The sequence below is a fragment of the Bos indicus genome, chromosome 12, assembly GCF_029378745.1.
Source record: "Bos indicus isolate NIAB-ARS_2022 breed Sahiwal x Tharparkar chromosome 12, NIAB-ARS_B.indTharparkar_mat_pri_1.0, whole genome shotgun sequence".
NCBI lineage: Eukaryota > Metazoa > Chordata > Mammalia > Artiodactyla > Bovidae > Bos > Bos indicus.
The window spans coordinates 69686179-69701209 of NC_091771.1; the positions used below are offsets into that span (position 1 = coordinate 69686179).

The 15031-nt window shown below is 37.7% G+C and overlaps 1 protein-coding gene across 1 annotated transcript in view; it reads left to right on the forward strand.

Annotated features, from left to right (window-relative positions):
- Positions 1-15031, forward strand: part of LOC109567079 (ATP-binding cassette sub-family C member 4-like) — a 160055-nt gene that overhangs the window by 130267 nt on the left and 14757 nt on the right. The window contains exons 18-19 of the mRNA XM_070799962.1: positions 5342-5497; positions 12332-12421. Coding sequence (XP_070656063.1) covers positions 5342-5497; positions 12332-12421 — 246 coding nt within the window. The remainder of the gene's footprint in view (positions 1-5341; positions 5498-12331; positions 12422-15031) is intronic.

Genomic DNA, 15031 nt, shown 5'->3' on the forward strand with positions numbered 1-15031 from the left:
AAGTCAGAAGAAGTGAGAGATTAAAGTAGGTAAGTCAGAAGAAGTGGCTGTTTTGTGGGGGCATTTGATGTTAATCATGTGGAGTTCAATGTATCAGTATGGAGATAGATCTGGGGGCAGATATCAACAAGTTGGTGTGGTTGTCAGAGACCATCCTTGGCCTTGTTGGAAAAAAAAAAAGGAGCAGTTGTAAAGCTGAGGTAAGACCGTTTCCAAGTACCTTTGGATTTAGGAATGTAAAGTTACCGATATTGGTGACATTCCCCACAGGCACTTAGCAAAACCCTTTGGTGACCTGGGAAAGACTTCCAGACATAGCTTTGAAAACTGAATGGTAGAAATAGCCCAGGCCAGATTTTCTTTGAGTTGCCTTTTTCTTGCTCTCCTTTTTGGAGTTTGTAGTTTATAGTCCTGCTCACACACATTCTTACAACACAGTTCTCACCTATGTCCTGATGTGTTTTGATTCTGGGTGTTCTCATACACCCAGAAATACAGGGATACCTGGTTTTATTGTACTTTACTGATACTGCATTTTTTGCAAACTGAACATTTGTGGCAACCCTGCCTCAAACATGTGGATCAGTACCATTTTCCCTATAGAATTTGCTAACTTCATGTCTTTGGGTCACATTTTGGTAATTCTCACAATATTTCAAATTTATTATTATTATTATATTTGTTATGATCTATGATCAATGATCTTTGATGTTACTGCTATAATTTGCCAGAGGCTCAGTTGATAGTTAGCATTTTTAAACAATACAGTTTTTTTTTAAATTAGATACTAATACTGTTTTTTAACATGTAATGCTATTGCTCAAATAACAGACTATAGTATAGCATACACATAACTTTTATATAGATGGGGAAACTAAAAAAGTGTGACTTGTTTTATTGCAATACTTATTTTATTGCAGTGGTCTGGAACTGAACCTGCCATGTTGCCCAGATCAGCCTGTACACAGAACATATGAGCTATGCATGTATGCAGAACTGCCTATATGCAGAAAATGACCTGTCAGTGTTAAATTAAGATAGAAAATTGGCTACAAAGATAAATCAACTAAAGCTACTTTTCTTACATGTAATCTCTGTAAAGATAAATTCCTTTTTGAATTACCATTATTGATCTTACAGATTAAGCTTTGGAACTTTGAAGGTATTCAAATGGGTTCCCAGAATATAATCAGTGCTCAGAAAGATTTAATTCTTCTCTGTTTAAAGCTGTGAATTTTAAAAATTTACTAACTGAATTAATTCACAAATGATTAAAAGCATGTCTTATGCCCATCATCAATTCCAAATTCCTAAATAGAAAGGAAATCATCTTTTGAGAAGCTCTCACTAGGGAACCTGCAGTTATGCAAGCTCATTGCTATAAAAAAGCCAGTTTCTGCATACATGCTTTTATTTATTTATTATTATTATTTTTTTAATTGAAGTATAGTTGATTTACAATGTTGTATTACTTTCAGGTGTATAGCAAAGGGATTCAGATGTATAGATTCTTTTTCCACATAGGTTATTACAAAATACTGAGTATAGTTCCTTGTGCTATATGGTGAAGTGCAGTTCCTCAGTTGTGTCCTACTCTTTGTGACCCCATGGACTGTAGCCCACCAGGCTCCTCCATCCATGGATTTTTCCAGTCAAGGGTGTTGGAGTGGGTTGCCATTTCCTTCTCCAGGGGATCTTCCTGACCCAGGAATTGAATCCGGGTCTCCCACATTGCAGGCAGATGCTTCACCATCTGAACCGCCAGGGAAGCTATAGGGTAGGACTTTTTATTTTATATATGGTAATGTGTATTGCTGTGGTATGCTTAGTTGCTCAGTTGTGTCTGGCTCTAAGACCCCATGCTCTGTAGCCCACCAGGCTCCTCTGTCCATGGGAATTCTCTAGGCAGGAATATTAGAGTGGGTTTCCATGCCCTCCTCCAGAAGTACTGTGTATATGTTACTCCAAAATTCCTAATTTACCACCCCCCACCCCCACCACCACTTTCCCCTTTGGTAACCATAAATTTGTTTTCTATGTCTGTGAGTCTGTTTCTGTTTTGTATATAAGTTCATTTATATCATTTTTTTAAAGATTCCTCATATAAGTGATAAAATGATATTTTCTTTGCCTTTGTCAGATTTACTTCACTCAGTATAATCTCTTGGTCCATCCATGTTGCTGCAAATGGTTAACATTTCATGACTTTTTATGGCTGAGTAGTATTCCCTTTATATATGTATCACATCTTCTTTATCGATTCCTCTGTTAATGGACATTTAGTTTGCTCCCATGTCTAGGCTACTTTATATTGTGCTCTGCATGCATGTTTATAGCACACAGTGAAAAGCCAACTTTTATAATACAGTTTCATTCCTAACCAGCATTTTACCTGCATTATTGTGATTCCTTTTTTAAAATTTTTTTATTAAATAAATTTATTTATTTTAATTGGAGGTTAATTACTTTACAATATTGTATTGGTTTTTGCCATATATCAACATGAATCTGCCACAGGTATACACGTGTTCCCCATCCTGAACCTTACTCCCTCCTCCCTCCCTGTACCAACCCTCTGGGTAGTCCCAGTGCACCAGCCCCAAGCATCCAGTATCATGCATTGAACCTGGACTGGCGACTCATTTCATATATGATATTATACATGTTACAATACCATTCTCCCAAGTCATCCCACCCTCTCCCTCTCCCACAGAGTCCAAAAGACTGTTCTATACATCAGTGTCTCTTTTGCTGTCTTGTATACAGGGTTATTGTTACCATCTTGCTAAATTCCATATATATGTGTTAGTATACTGTATTGGTGTTTTTCTTTCTGGCCAACTTCACTCTGTATAATAGGCTCCAGTTTCATCCACCTTATTAGAACTGATTCAAATGTATTCTTTTTAATGGCTGAGTAATACTCCATTGTGTATATGTACCAAAGCTTTCTTATCCATTCATCTGCTGATGGACATCTAGGTTGCTTCCATGTCCTGGCAATTATAAACAGTGCTGCAATGAACACTGGGGTACATGTGTCTCTTTCAATTCTGGTTTCCTCGGTGTGTATGCTCAGCTGTAGGATTGCTGTGTCATATGGCAGTTCTATTTCCAGTTTTTTAAGGAATCTCCACACTGTTCTCCATAGTGGCTGTACTAGTTTGCATTCCCACCAACAGTGTAAGAGGCTTCCTTTTTCTCCACAACCTCTCCAGCATTTATTGCTTGTAGACTTTTGGATAGCAGCCATTCTGACTGGCGTGAAATGGTACCTCATAGTGGTTTTGATTTGCATTTCTCTGATAATGAGTGATGTTGAGCATTTTTTCATGTGTTTGTTAGCCATCTGTATGTCTTCTTTGGAGAAATGTCTATTTAGTTCTTTGGCCCATTTTTTGATTGGGTCATTTATTTTTCTGGAATTGAGCTGTAGGAGTTGCTTGTATATTTTTGAGATTAGTTGTTTGTCCATTGCTTCATTTGCTATTATTTTCTCCCATTCTGAAGGCTGTCTTTTCACCTTGCTTATAGTTTCCTTTGTTGTGCAGAAGCTTTTAAGTTTAATTAGGTCCCATTTGTTTATTTTTGCTTTTATTTACAATATTCTGGAGGTGGGTCATAGAGGATCCTGCTTTGATTTACGTCAGAGAGTGTTTTGCCTATGTTCTCCTCTAGGAGTTTTATAGTTTCTGGTCTTATGTTTAGATCTTTAATCCATTTTGAGTTTATTTTTGTGTATGGTGTTAGAAAGTGTTCTAGTTTCATTCTTTTACAAGTGGTTGACCAGTTTTCCCAGCACCACTTGTTAAAGAGATTGTCTTTAATCCATTGTATATTCTTGCCTCCTTTGTCAAAGATAAGGTGTCCACAGGTGTGTGGATTTATCTCTGGGCTTTCTATTTTGTTCCATTGATCTATATTTCTGTCTTTGTGCCAGTACCATACTGTCTTGATTACTGTGGCTTTGTAATAGAGCCTGAAGTCAGGCAGGTTGATTCCTCCAGTTCCATTCTTCTTTCTCAAGACTGCTTTGGCTATTCGAGGTTTTTTGTATTTCCATACAAATTGTGAAATTATTTGTTCTAGCTCTGTGAAAAATATCGTTGGTAGCTTGATATGGATTGCATTGAATCTATAGATTGCTTTGGGTAGTATACTCATTTTCACAATATTGATTCTTCCGATCCATGAACATGGTATATTTCTCCATCTATTAGTGTCCTCTTTGATTTCTTTCACCATATTGTGATTCTTTTATCTTATTTTTAATGTGCTAATTTCTTTATTCCTTGGTTTTAAATAACCAGACTGATACATGACATATATCTTTCCAAGGTTTAACTATAAGTATTAATTGGTTTGTAAAATGCCTTTTAAACTGTTCAGATGAAAGCTTCCATATAAATAGCAAATGTTGTTTGTGTTGTTGTTGATTTTATTATATGTGTTTTCCCTACTGGCTACTGTCTCTTAAGACACTGAGATGAGTATTTTACAATTTTAAAATTATTCCTTTCAAGACAGAACATAACCAAGGCATTTAATACCTTGAAGTGATTTAGTTTCTCTACCAGAGAGTGTATGTGCTCAGTTGCTCAGTCATGTCTGATTCTTTTCAACCCTATGGACTTTAGCCTGCCATTCTCCTCTGTCCATGGGATTCTCCAGGCACGAATCCTGGAGTGGGTTGCCATTTTCTACTCCAGGGAATCTTTCCAACCTAGGGATTGAACCTACGTCGTTGACATCTCCTGCACTGGCAAGCAGGTTCTTTACCACCAGTGCTACCTGGGAAGCCCAGAGAATAAGCCCTTTTAAATAATAGAACTCTGGGAAAACGTATACTTACTTATATGTAACAGTTATGATTTGATTTGTTGATATCTCTATGAAATTATCCACAAAATTCTCAAGGTTCAAAATATGCAGACAGTAGAAATAAAAACTAAAGATTTATTTCTTATGGAACACTTAGGCAACTTCTGATTTTTTTGTTGCTAGTAGATTGATTCTGTTATTTTTAACTCTTCTTTGGACCAGGGGATCTCAAGCCAAAGACATTTGTCAATGTCTGACATTTTTGGTTGACAGTTTAGGTGTGCTTCTGGCCTCTAGTGGGTAGAGTCCTTGGCTACTGCTAAACATCCTACAATACACAGGACAGCCTCCCACCCCATAACAATGAAGTATTTAAACAAAAATGTCAATAGTGCCGTGGTTGAAAAATGTATAGACTATATTCAATATAGAGCTTTTAAAATTCATCTTCAACCACCAGGGTTTCTCCCAGGTTTGTTGCAAATTGTCAGTTCTTAATCCCTCCTGGATCTCTTCACAGGTTGGCATCGTGGGAAGAACAGGAGCTGGAAAAAGTTCTTTCATTGCTGCCCTCTTTAGATTGTCAGAGCCTGAAGGTAGAGTTTGGATTGATAAGATCTTGATAACCGAAATTGGACTTCATGATTTAAGGAAGAAAATGTCAATCATACCTCAAGTATGTACATCAGAACATTCTCACATATTCTTTTCATCCAGTATCTAAGTTTAATTGCTTTTAATTTGATTGATTTTAAAAATGAATGAAAGAGTTAATATTTTCCCCCTCAGTAGAGAATATTTTTAACAGCAGGTATTTTCAACAGATACTTTAATCAGAAACCAGGTTTTGTTGTTTGTTCTTTTGGTTTGTGTGTATGTGATTTAATAACTTACCCAGATAGATTTCTAGACTCAGAATTTTGCCAGATGCCACAATCTTATCCACTGATAGCACACAATTCTGAGAACAATATGGTAAATGATTTAGCACTGGAGAGGATTCTATAGGGAAACACAGATTGTGTCTTACTGATGGAAATTTGCTATGGGAAATAAAGTTAACTTTTTAAAGGTGATTATCTCCCTGCAGGGCTTTTTGTGAAATTGTGGGGCTTTAAGAATTACAGAGTATATGGATGCTTTGGGGAGACTTTAATAAATGAGTGATTAATAAAAGATTTTTAATGAGGCAAGCAAATCACTTCATTATTCTTGTGTTGAGAACCCAATGCACAGTATGAAAAGGCAAAAAGATATGACACTGAAAGATAGCTCCTCAGGTCAGTAGGTTTCCAATATGCTACTGGAGAAGAATGAAGAAATAGCTGCAGAAGGAATAAAGAGGTTGAACCAAAGTGGAAGCAATGCCCAGTTGTGGATGTGTCTGGTGGTAAAAGTAAAGTCTGATGCTGTAAAGAACAGTATTGCATAGGAACCTGGAATGTTAGGTTCATGAATCAAGGTAAATTGGAAGTGGCAAACGAGATGGCAAGAGTGAACATTGACATTTTAGAAATCAGTGAACTAAAATGGATGGGAATGGGTGAATTTAATTCAGATGACCATTATATCTACTACTGTGGGCAAGAATCTCTTAGAAGACATGGAGTAGCCTTAATAATCAACAGAAGAGTCTGAAATGCAGTACTTGGGTGCAATCTCAAAAATGACAGAATGCTTTTGGTTAGTTTCCAAGGCAAACCATACTATATCACAGTAATCCAAGTCTTTGCCCCAATCACTAAGGCTGAAGAAGGTGAAGCTGAATGGTTCTATGAAGACCTACAAGACTTTCTAGAACTAACACCAAAAAAAAAGATGTCCTTTTCATCAAAATCATTGCAGATGGTGGCTGCAGCCATGAAATTAAAAGACACTTGCTCCTTGGAAGAAAAACTGACAAACCCAGATAGCATATGAAAAAGCAGAGACATCACTTTACTGACAAAGGTCTGTATAGACAAAGCTATGGTTTTTCTAGTAGTCATGCACAGATGTGAGAGTTGGACTGTAAATAAGGATGTGCACCGATTTGATGCTTTCAAACTGGGGTGTTGGAGAAGATGCTTGAGAGTCTCTTCAACAGCAAGGAGATCAAGCCAGTTGATCCTAAAGGAAATCAACTCTGAATATTCATTGGAAGGACCGATGCCGAAATTGAAGCTCCAATACTTTGGCCACTTGATGTGAAGAACTGACTCTTTAGAAAAGACTCTGATGCTGGGAAAGATTGCAGGAAGGAGGAAAAGGGGGTGACAGAGGATGAGATGGTTGGATGGCATCATTGACCCAATGGACATGAGTTTGAGCAAACTCTGGGAGATAGTGAAGATAGTGAAAGCCTGGCGTGCTGCAGTCTATAGGGTCACAAAGAGTCAGACACAACTTAGTGACTGAAAAACAACAGCAACAAGCAGGCAAGCAGTAGAGAATAGTGAAGAAGAATATGGGATATGGTATTCCATCTCTGTGCACCTCAATTTTCTCTCCCTTACAAGGCAGCTAACAAGTACCAATTCCTTGAACTATTGTGAGGACTTAATAGGTCTGTGTGTGGAATGCTTCATATAAAACCAGTATTTGGCTGCTGTGATCATGGAAAGTTGAATTGACCATTTCTTCTTGGTCTCTGATTCTGTTTTCCTTTGTTCTGCTTCTTAAACAAGTATAATGTTCAGGAAATATCTTGGCGATACTCTAGAATGTAACAAAAGTGAATAAGTATAGATCAAAACAGGAAGATATTTCTTCTAGTGCTATGTCCTTCACTTGAACAGTATCAGTTTAGAAACAAGTTTATTCACTTATGTGTCATGGGCTAATAAATGTCGGAAGATACTAAAAATCTTAGCCCTCCCCAGCCAAGAGTCCTTTCTCTTTACAGTGTCTTGCTGACTACAGAGATGGAGAAAGTCTGTTGACTTGATTACTTAAAGTTACTTGTCTGAGTGCAAAAAGCTTATATCACCCTTCCCCAAAGGAGTAGGAAGCAGTGATGTTTGTGCCTCAACACCCTGATTTAGGGAACCTAGGAAGCTGGGAGGAGATTCTGCAGAGGGGGAGCCCAAGGCTGTTTCTTTGAGTTGCCCTACTCAGGTGAGCGAGGCCCACACCATCTTCCCTGGATCCCTGCTCCCTGTGATCCTGGGAGCAGCAGCGAGCTTCTGGGATCATCTCTGTCTCTCTCTCTCTCTACCCTCTAGGCTCATCCCCATCACTGTTGACCCCACCACGAGCAAGTCAGAACTGGGTGAGATGTGATAGCATCAAGGGCCTGCATAGGAGCCAGAGGCAGGGAAATGGTGTCATAGAGCATCAATCCTGGAGTCATGGGGGATGGTGGGAAGCTCTCAGAAACAAATACTATATTCTTAAGAAAGTGCTCCTCAATTTGTGCTCAAAATTTCAGGAATAAGTAAAAACTGAAAGCACTTACTAGGTACTTTCCTTAAACAACAGGGGGCTGAAGTGTAAGCATCCTTTATGCTCATGATGTGAAGTAGTTATGTTCCCCAGAAAGAACACCATGGAGTGATTACATTCAAGTAGTAGCTGCTTATCTAAAAGAACCTAAAAAAATGGATTTCAAAACTTCTTTGGATGACTCTCTGCACCTAGATACCCTTATGCTGTTGGCATGAAGAAAATGTTTTCAGTTGAAGAGAGATTCCTTGCAAATTGAATGTTTGTGAGTACAGACCAAGGGTTGGCACAAATCAGCACAGATCTGTTTATTATGATTAAACAGATTCATTTTTATATGTAATAGGTTTTTGAAAAATCAAGGCAAAAGTTAGGCATTTTTTAAAAATAGCCAACTCTGCTCTTTTGGTATTTCTATTTCCTGAGTTTTCTCCAGTAGGTTGAAAGAGGTAAACCAGAGCTGTCTCTCTCTAAGGCATTCCAAATTACATGGCTTTCTTTCTCCCTTTTTTCTCATTGAGAACAAAACTCAGAACAGGTGGATGTTCTATTACTAGACTCTAGACCAATGCAGTCAGAAGTCTTTGTTAAATCCCTTTGAACTGCTCCCTGGAGCTACCAAAAGAGAACTTTACAGGACTTATATTCATTTCTTTTGCTGGCAAACAATATTCTGTCTTCTGAATATTGATGATGATCAGCTCATTTAGAGGCTGCTGCTGCTAAGTCTCTTCAATTGTGTCTGACTCTTTGTGACCCCATGGACTGTAGCCTGCCAGGCTCCTCTGTCCATGGGATTCTCCAGGCAAGAATACTGGAGTGCCATTTCCTCCTCCGGGGATCTTCCTGAGCCAGGGATTGAACTTGTTTAGAGGCTACAGGATTACAAAAAAAAAAAAAAAAGAAGAAGAAGCAAACTAAGATTTTAAAACAACTCTGGGTCCTTATTTTTGAAACAGGGAGATGAGCTGCACCTTAAAGGTTCTCAGATTAGAAATGAGGACAGAGCTTTTAGGACTCAAGGAAGCAGCAGCTATAGTTATGCTACATAAACATTAGTGGAGGGCAGTTTCCTGGTTTTGGACTGAAATCATTAAAATTGTTGTTCTGTATCTGCCCCATTTGTAACCACTTGTATGATGTTTGTCTGGGTCCCAGGCTGTTTTAAGCATCAGGTTAGTGGGCAGGGCTTCTTTGTAAGATAATGAGAGTCTTATCTTCCAGGAGCATATAAAAAGGTCCAGTAAGACTGAGGTTTTCAGGCTTGCAGTTGTATTGAGATATTATCAATTTGCTACACTAAATGCTGTGATTCAGAGTGGCCATTTTTGTGTCACATGTCTAATATGAACTTACAGTAGTAACAAGGGAAAAATTACTACTAAATATGGTATGAAGGGTTACATTTTAAAAGCATAAACTTTATACCATGATGAAAAACAGGTTTGAAGCTAGTACTCCATTTAAAACGCTATATTGACGAAGAGCATTTGTTTTCCTGACTCTGCTGTGCCAGCTAACTCTTATTGTTGTTGTTCAGTTGTTATGTCCAATACTTTGCAACGTCATGGACTGTAGCACACCAGGCTCCTCTAACTGTTTAATTCTTATGAAATGAGATTTAATTGTGTACCTTCAGAAAAAATATACTTAGGCCAACAAATTTAGTGTATATATAAGAAGTTTTTATGTTCTACTGTAAATCTCTACACTGAAGTGTTCTGCCTGTACCCATCTTTATAATGATTATTTATAAGATAAGTTTATTCACTTCATTGCCTAGAGGCACTGTAGTACCTGATACTGTAATAATAATATCTGTTTTTATTACTTTGATCCTTATCTGCCCTTGCATATGTGTGTACTGTGAGCACTTTTATAGTCAGTTCCACAATTCATGTTTTAATAGATAATTATTTTTATTCAATAAGCTTTGATGAAAATTTTACTGACTTTGAGATATATATTTGGCATGTCAAACAAAGGGAAATACTCTTATTTACTAAACTCTGTTCTGCCATCTACAGCTAAATGAACATGCATAATCTCTCAATATATCCTTTTAAACTGGCAGTATAGATGTAAGTGGGTGCCCATATTGAAATGGGAAATGCTTAAATTTCATTTTTAGTTTTAGTTGCTCAGTCTCAGCAAAGAGAGATAAGAAAGCCTTCCTCAGTGATCAGTGCAAAGAAATAGAGGAAAACAATGGAATGGGAAAGTCTAGAGATCTCTTCAAGGAAATTAGAGGTACTGAGGGAACATTTCATGCAAAGATAGGCACAATAAAGGACATAAATGGTAGGGATCTAACAGAAGCAGAAGATATTAAGAAGAGGTGGCAAGAATACACAGAAGAACTATACAAAAAAGATCTTCATGACCCAAAGAATCACAATGGTGTGATCTCCAACCTAGAGCCAGACATCCTGGTGTGAAGTTAAGTGGACCTTAGGAAGCATCATTATGAACAAAGTTAGTGGATGTGATGGATGGAATTCCAGTTGAGCTATTTCAAATCCTAAAAGGTGATGCTGTTAGAATGCAGCACTCAATATGCCAACAAATTTGGAAAACTCAGTAGTGGCCACAGGACTGGAAAAGGTCAGTTTTCATTCAAATTCAAAGAAAGGCAATGTCAAAGAATGTTCATACTACTGCACAATTGCACTCATTACATGCTAGCAAAGTAATGCTCAAAATTCTCCAAGCAAGGCTTTGACAGTAAGTGAACTGTGAAATTCTAGATGTTCAAGCTGGATTTAGAAAAGGCAGAGGAACCAGAGATCAAATTGCCAGCATCTGTTGGATCATTGAAAAAGCAAAAGATTCCAGAAAAACATCTACTTCTGCTTTATTGACTATGCCAAAACCTTTCATTGTGTGGATCACAACAAACTCTGGAAAATTCTTAAAGAAATGGGAATACCAGACCACCTTACTTGCCTCTAGAGAAATCTGTATGCAGGTCAAGAAGCAACAGTTAGAACTGGACATGGAACAACAGATTGGTTCCAAATCAGGAAAGGAGTGTGTTAAGGTTATATACTGTAACCCTGCTTATTTAACTTATATGCAGAGTATATCATGAAAAATGCTGGGCTGGATGACGCAGAAGCTGGAATCAAGATTGCCAGGAGAAATATCAATAACCTCAGATATGCAGATGACACCACCCTTAGGGCAGAAAGCAAAGAAAAGCTAAAGCAGCCCTTGATGAAAGTGAAAAAGGAGAGTGAAAAAGTTGGTTTAAAACAACATTCAGAAAACTAAGAGCATGACATCCGATCCTATCACTTCATGACAAATAGATGTGGAAACAATGTAAACAGTGAGAGACTTTATTTTTTGGGCTCCAGAATCACTGCAGATGGTGATTACAGCCATGAAATTAAAAGACACTTGCTCCTTGGAAGAAAAGCTATGACCAACCTAGACAGCATATTAAAAAGCAGAGACATGACTTTGCCAACAAAGGTCTGTCCAGTCAAAGCTATGGTTTTTCCAGTGGTTATGCATAGATGTGAAAGTTGGAGTATAAAGAAATCTGAACACAAAAGAATTGATGCTTTTGAACTGTGGTGTTGGAGAAGACTCTTGAGAGTCCCTTGGACTGCCAGGAGATCCAACCAGTCCATCCTAAAGGAAATCAGTCCTGTATATTCATTGGAAGGACTGATGCTGAAGCTGGAACTCCAATACTTTAGCCACCTGATGCGAAGAGTTGACTCATTTGAAAAGACCCTGATGCTGGGAAAGATTGAAGGCAGGAAGAGAAGGGGATGACAGAGGATGAGATGGTTGGATTGCATCACTTACTCTATGGACATGAGTTTGAGTAAGCTCTGGGAGTTGGGGAAGGGCAGGGCAGCCTGGTGTTTTGCAGCAGTCCCTGAGGTCACAAAGAGTTGGACATAACTGAGTGATTGAACTGAATTGAACTGATTTGCGAGCTTATTATTAATGATTGTAGTAAACTTTGTTTGTTGTCTTTTCTTTTTTTTTGCATTTTAAACCTGTTCTCTAAAAATTGGAATGAAATGAAAAGAGACTGCAGTAATAACATTCTCTATTTTGTTGTATTTAGGACCCTATTGTGTTCACTGGAACAATGAGGAAAAATCTGGATCCCTTTAATAAGCATACAGATGAGGAACTATGGAATGTCTTAGAAGAGGTAATTTATTAAATATAAGCTTGTTAGCATCAATATCTCATGTGTGTACATTTAAAGCATTGTAGGTAATTAAGGGAGCTTAACAGTTTAATTGACTTCACTTACCTTCTAGGAGAACATTGATGACATGGATGTACTTATAATGTGTGTATGATGAAATGAGTAAATATGAAAACCAACAGTATAATTCATCATGTTTCCATTTTACCTTTTTCCCTAGAACCCAAAGCAGTTAGATACATTACATTTTTTGCCCTTCAGTGCAGTTCAGTTCAGTCGCTCAGTCGTGTCCAACTCTTTGCAACCCCATGAATCACAGCATGCCAGGCCTCCCTGTCCATCACCAACTCCCGGAGTTCACTCAAACTCATGTCCATTGAGTCGGTGATGCCATTCAGCCATCTCATCCTCTGTCGTCCCCTTCTCCTCCTGCCTCCAATCCCTCCCAGCATCAGGGTCTTTTCCAATGAGTCAACTCTTCACATGAGGTGGCCAAAGTACTGGAGTTTCAGCTTTAGCATCAGTCCTTCCAAAGAACACCCAGGACTGATCTCCTTCAGAATGGACTGGTTGGATCTCCTGGCAGTCCAAGGGACTCTCAAGAGTCTTCTCCAACACCACAGTTCAAAAGCATCAATTCTTTGGTGCTCAGCTTTCTTTATAGTCCAACTCTCACATCCATACATGACCACTGGAAAAACCGTAGCCTTGACTAGATGGACTTTTGTTGGCAAAGTAATATCTCTGCTTTTGAATATGCTATCTAGGTAGGTCATAACTTTCCTTCCAAGGAGTAAGCGTCTTTCAATTTCATGGCTGTAATCACCATCTGCAGTGATTTTGGAGCCCCCCAAAATAAAGTCTGACACCGTTTCCACAGTTTCCCCATCTATTTCCCATGAAGTGATGGGGCCAGATGGCATGATCTTAGTTTTCTGAATGTTGAGCTTTAAGCCAACTTTTTCACTCTCCTCTTTCTTGTCCTTAGTAGAACACTAAACTAGAAGGTAAAATTATGTGTTCAAATTCTACTAGTGACCTAGTGAATTAATTACCTTAATTTGCAACATTCATTTTTATTGCTTTGATGTTAGGAATTATCTACTATGTGGAGATACCAGTTGTTTTTCATTATTAGCAGAAAGATAAATGAGCTCATGCCAGTAACATGGTATGAAATTTCATAAGAAAGAGTTTATTAAAGGTATATTATACATTTGAAAAGTGATAATTATTTATTAGCAGCTGCATCATTCAATGCCGCAGAGCATATGCTGGTAACAGAACTCTGGAGCTTTTGCTGAGGCTTTGTACTAAGTTCATTCCTAGAGATTTTCTATTATTTATGTCATATTTCTCTTTGACCCACTACTTTGAACCTCCTTAGTTTTGCATGAAAAGGATTTTGACTGTAAAGGTGCTTTTGTTTATTTTTTTTTAATTTTAGTTATTTTTGTGGATTTTCCCTAGTTTTGCAAATTTATTCTAAGGTACTGATGGCAGAAACTCTACCTAGACTTCTAAATAATAGGCAGACTTCTAGGCTCTCATAGAAAATACCTAGCCAGGTCTTTTGCCTTGAAAAAGTATGTGTTGCACAAATAGGCACTGAATATTTACTTTCTCTCATTTTAAAGAATTGTATCTTATTCCTTAAAAAACATTAAAAAAAAAAATACCAGAAAGCAATTACTCACATTGTTGTTTAGAATCAGTGTTTTCATCTTTTGGTGTCACTCTTCCAGAGATAGCACTGAGATGTGTAATTCATAGAGGGCCTTTGACTATGAGTCAGCAGATTTGGAGATCTGAGAATTTCCTGCCAGTAATTCTGGTTTCTGAAGGTTGTCAGCACTGGGTCTTTACACACCCTCCCTGCTTTCCAGTAATTGTGGGAATTTTATTTTCCTAAATCAGGCTGGTTACTTCACCTTATCCTAATTGGAAAACAGTGGGCCTCTGCTTTCACTTAAGTTTGTAAGTCTTTCTACAGTGAAATTCTAGAAGAAAAGAGGTGGGGAGAACAATAAACCACTAAGTGTAAATAAAGGTAGGATGATAGATTGCTCTTGAGGTCATGGGATGCATTTACTGGTGAAATTGGGACACATTTTAAACTGGAAGCCCTGGTATATCCCTGTTTATTTCTGAGCTTGAGATGTCTCTTCAGAGATTCTCAGAAAAATTACTTTAAAATTTTAGAAAACATTATTCCATGGACAGAAAAGAAATGTTAGTTGGAGACAAATCCTGTTAAAAACTCTCTTAGAACTTGGCCCTAACTTGTTAATTCACCTAAAGGAGCTAAAATTAAAATAAAATTTAGTAGCCTCTCAATTCTAAAATGATGAGTGGTACATGATACTAAGATCTACATTTATTTAGACTACATTTGGAACTTTCCATAAGCAGAAATAAATATGAGTTTATGTCACAAAGTGAAGTGTGTGGTTTCTGTGTATTGCTTCTAAAATTAACCCTATTATTTTAGTGATATATCTTAAAGTGAGAAATCATCCCATCATTGTGTTCCTCTGGGAATTATTTCTTTATGTCCTTTGTATATATTGTTTACCGATCTTCACTGGAAAACATGTAAATCTCATAAAG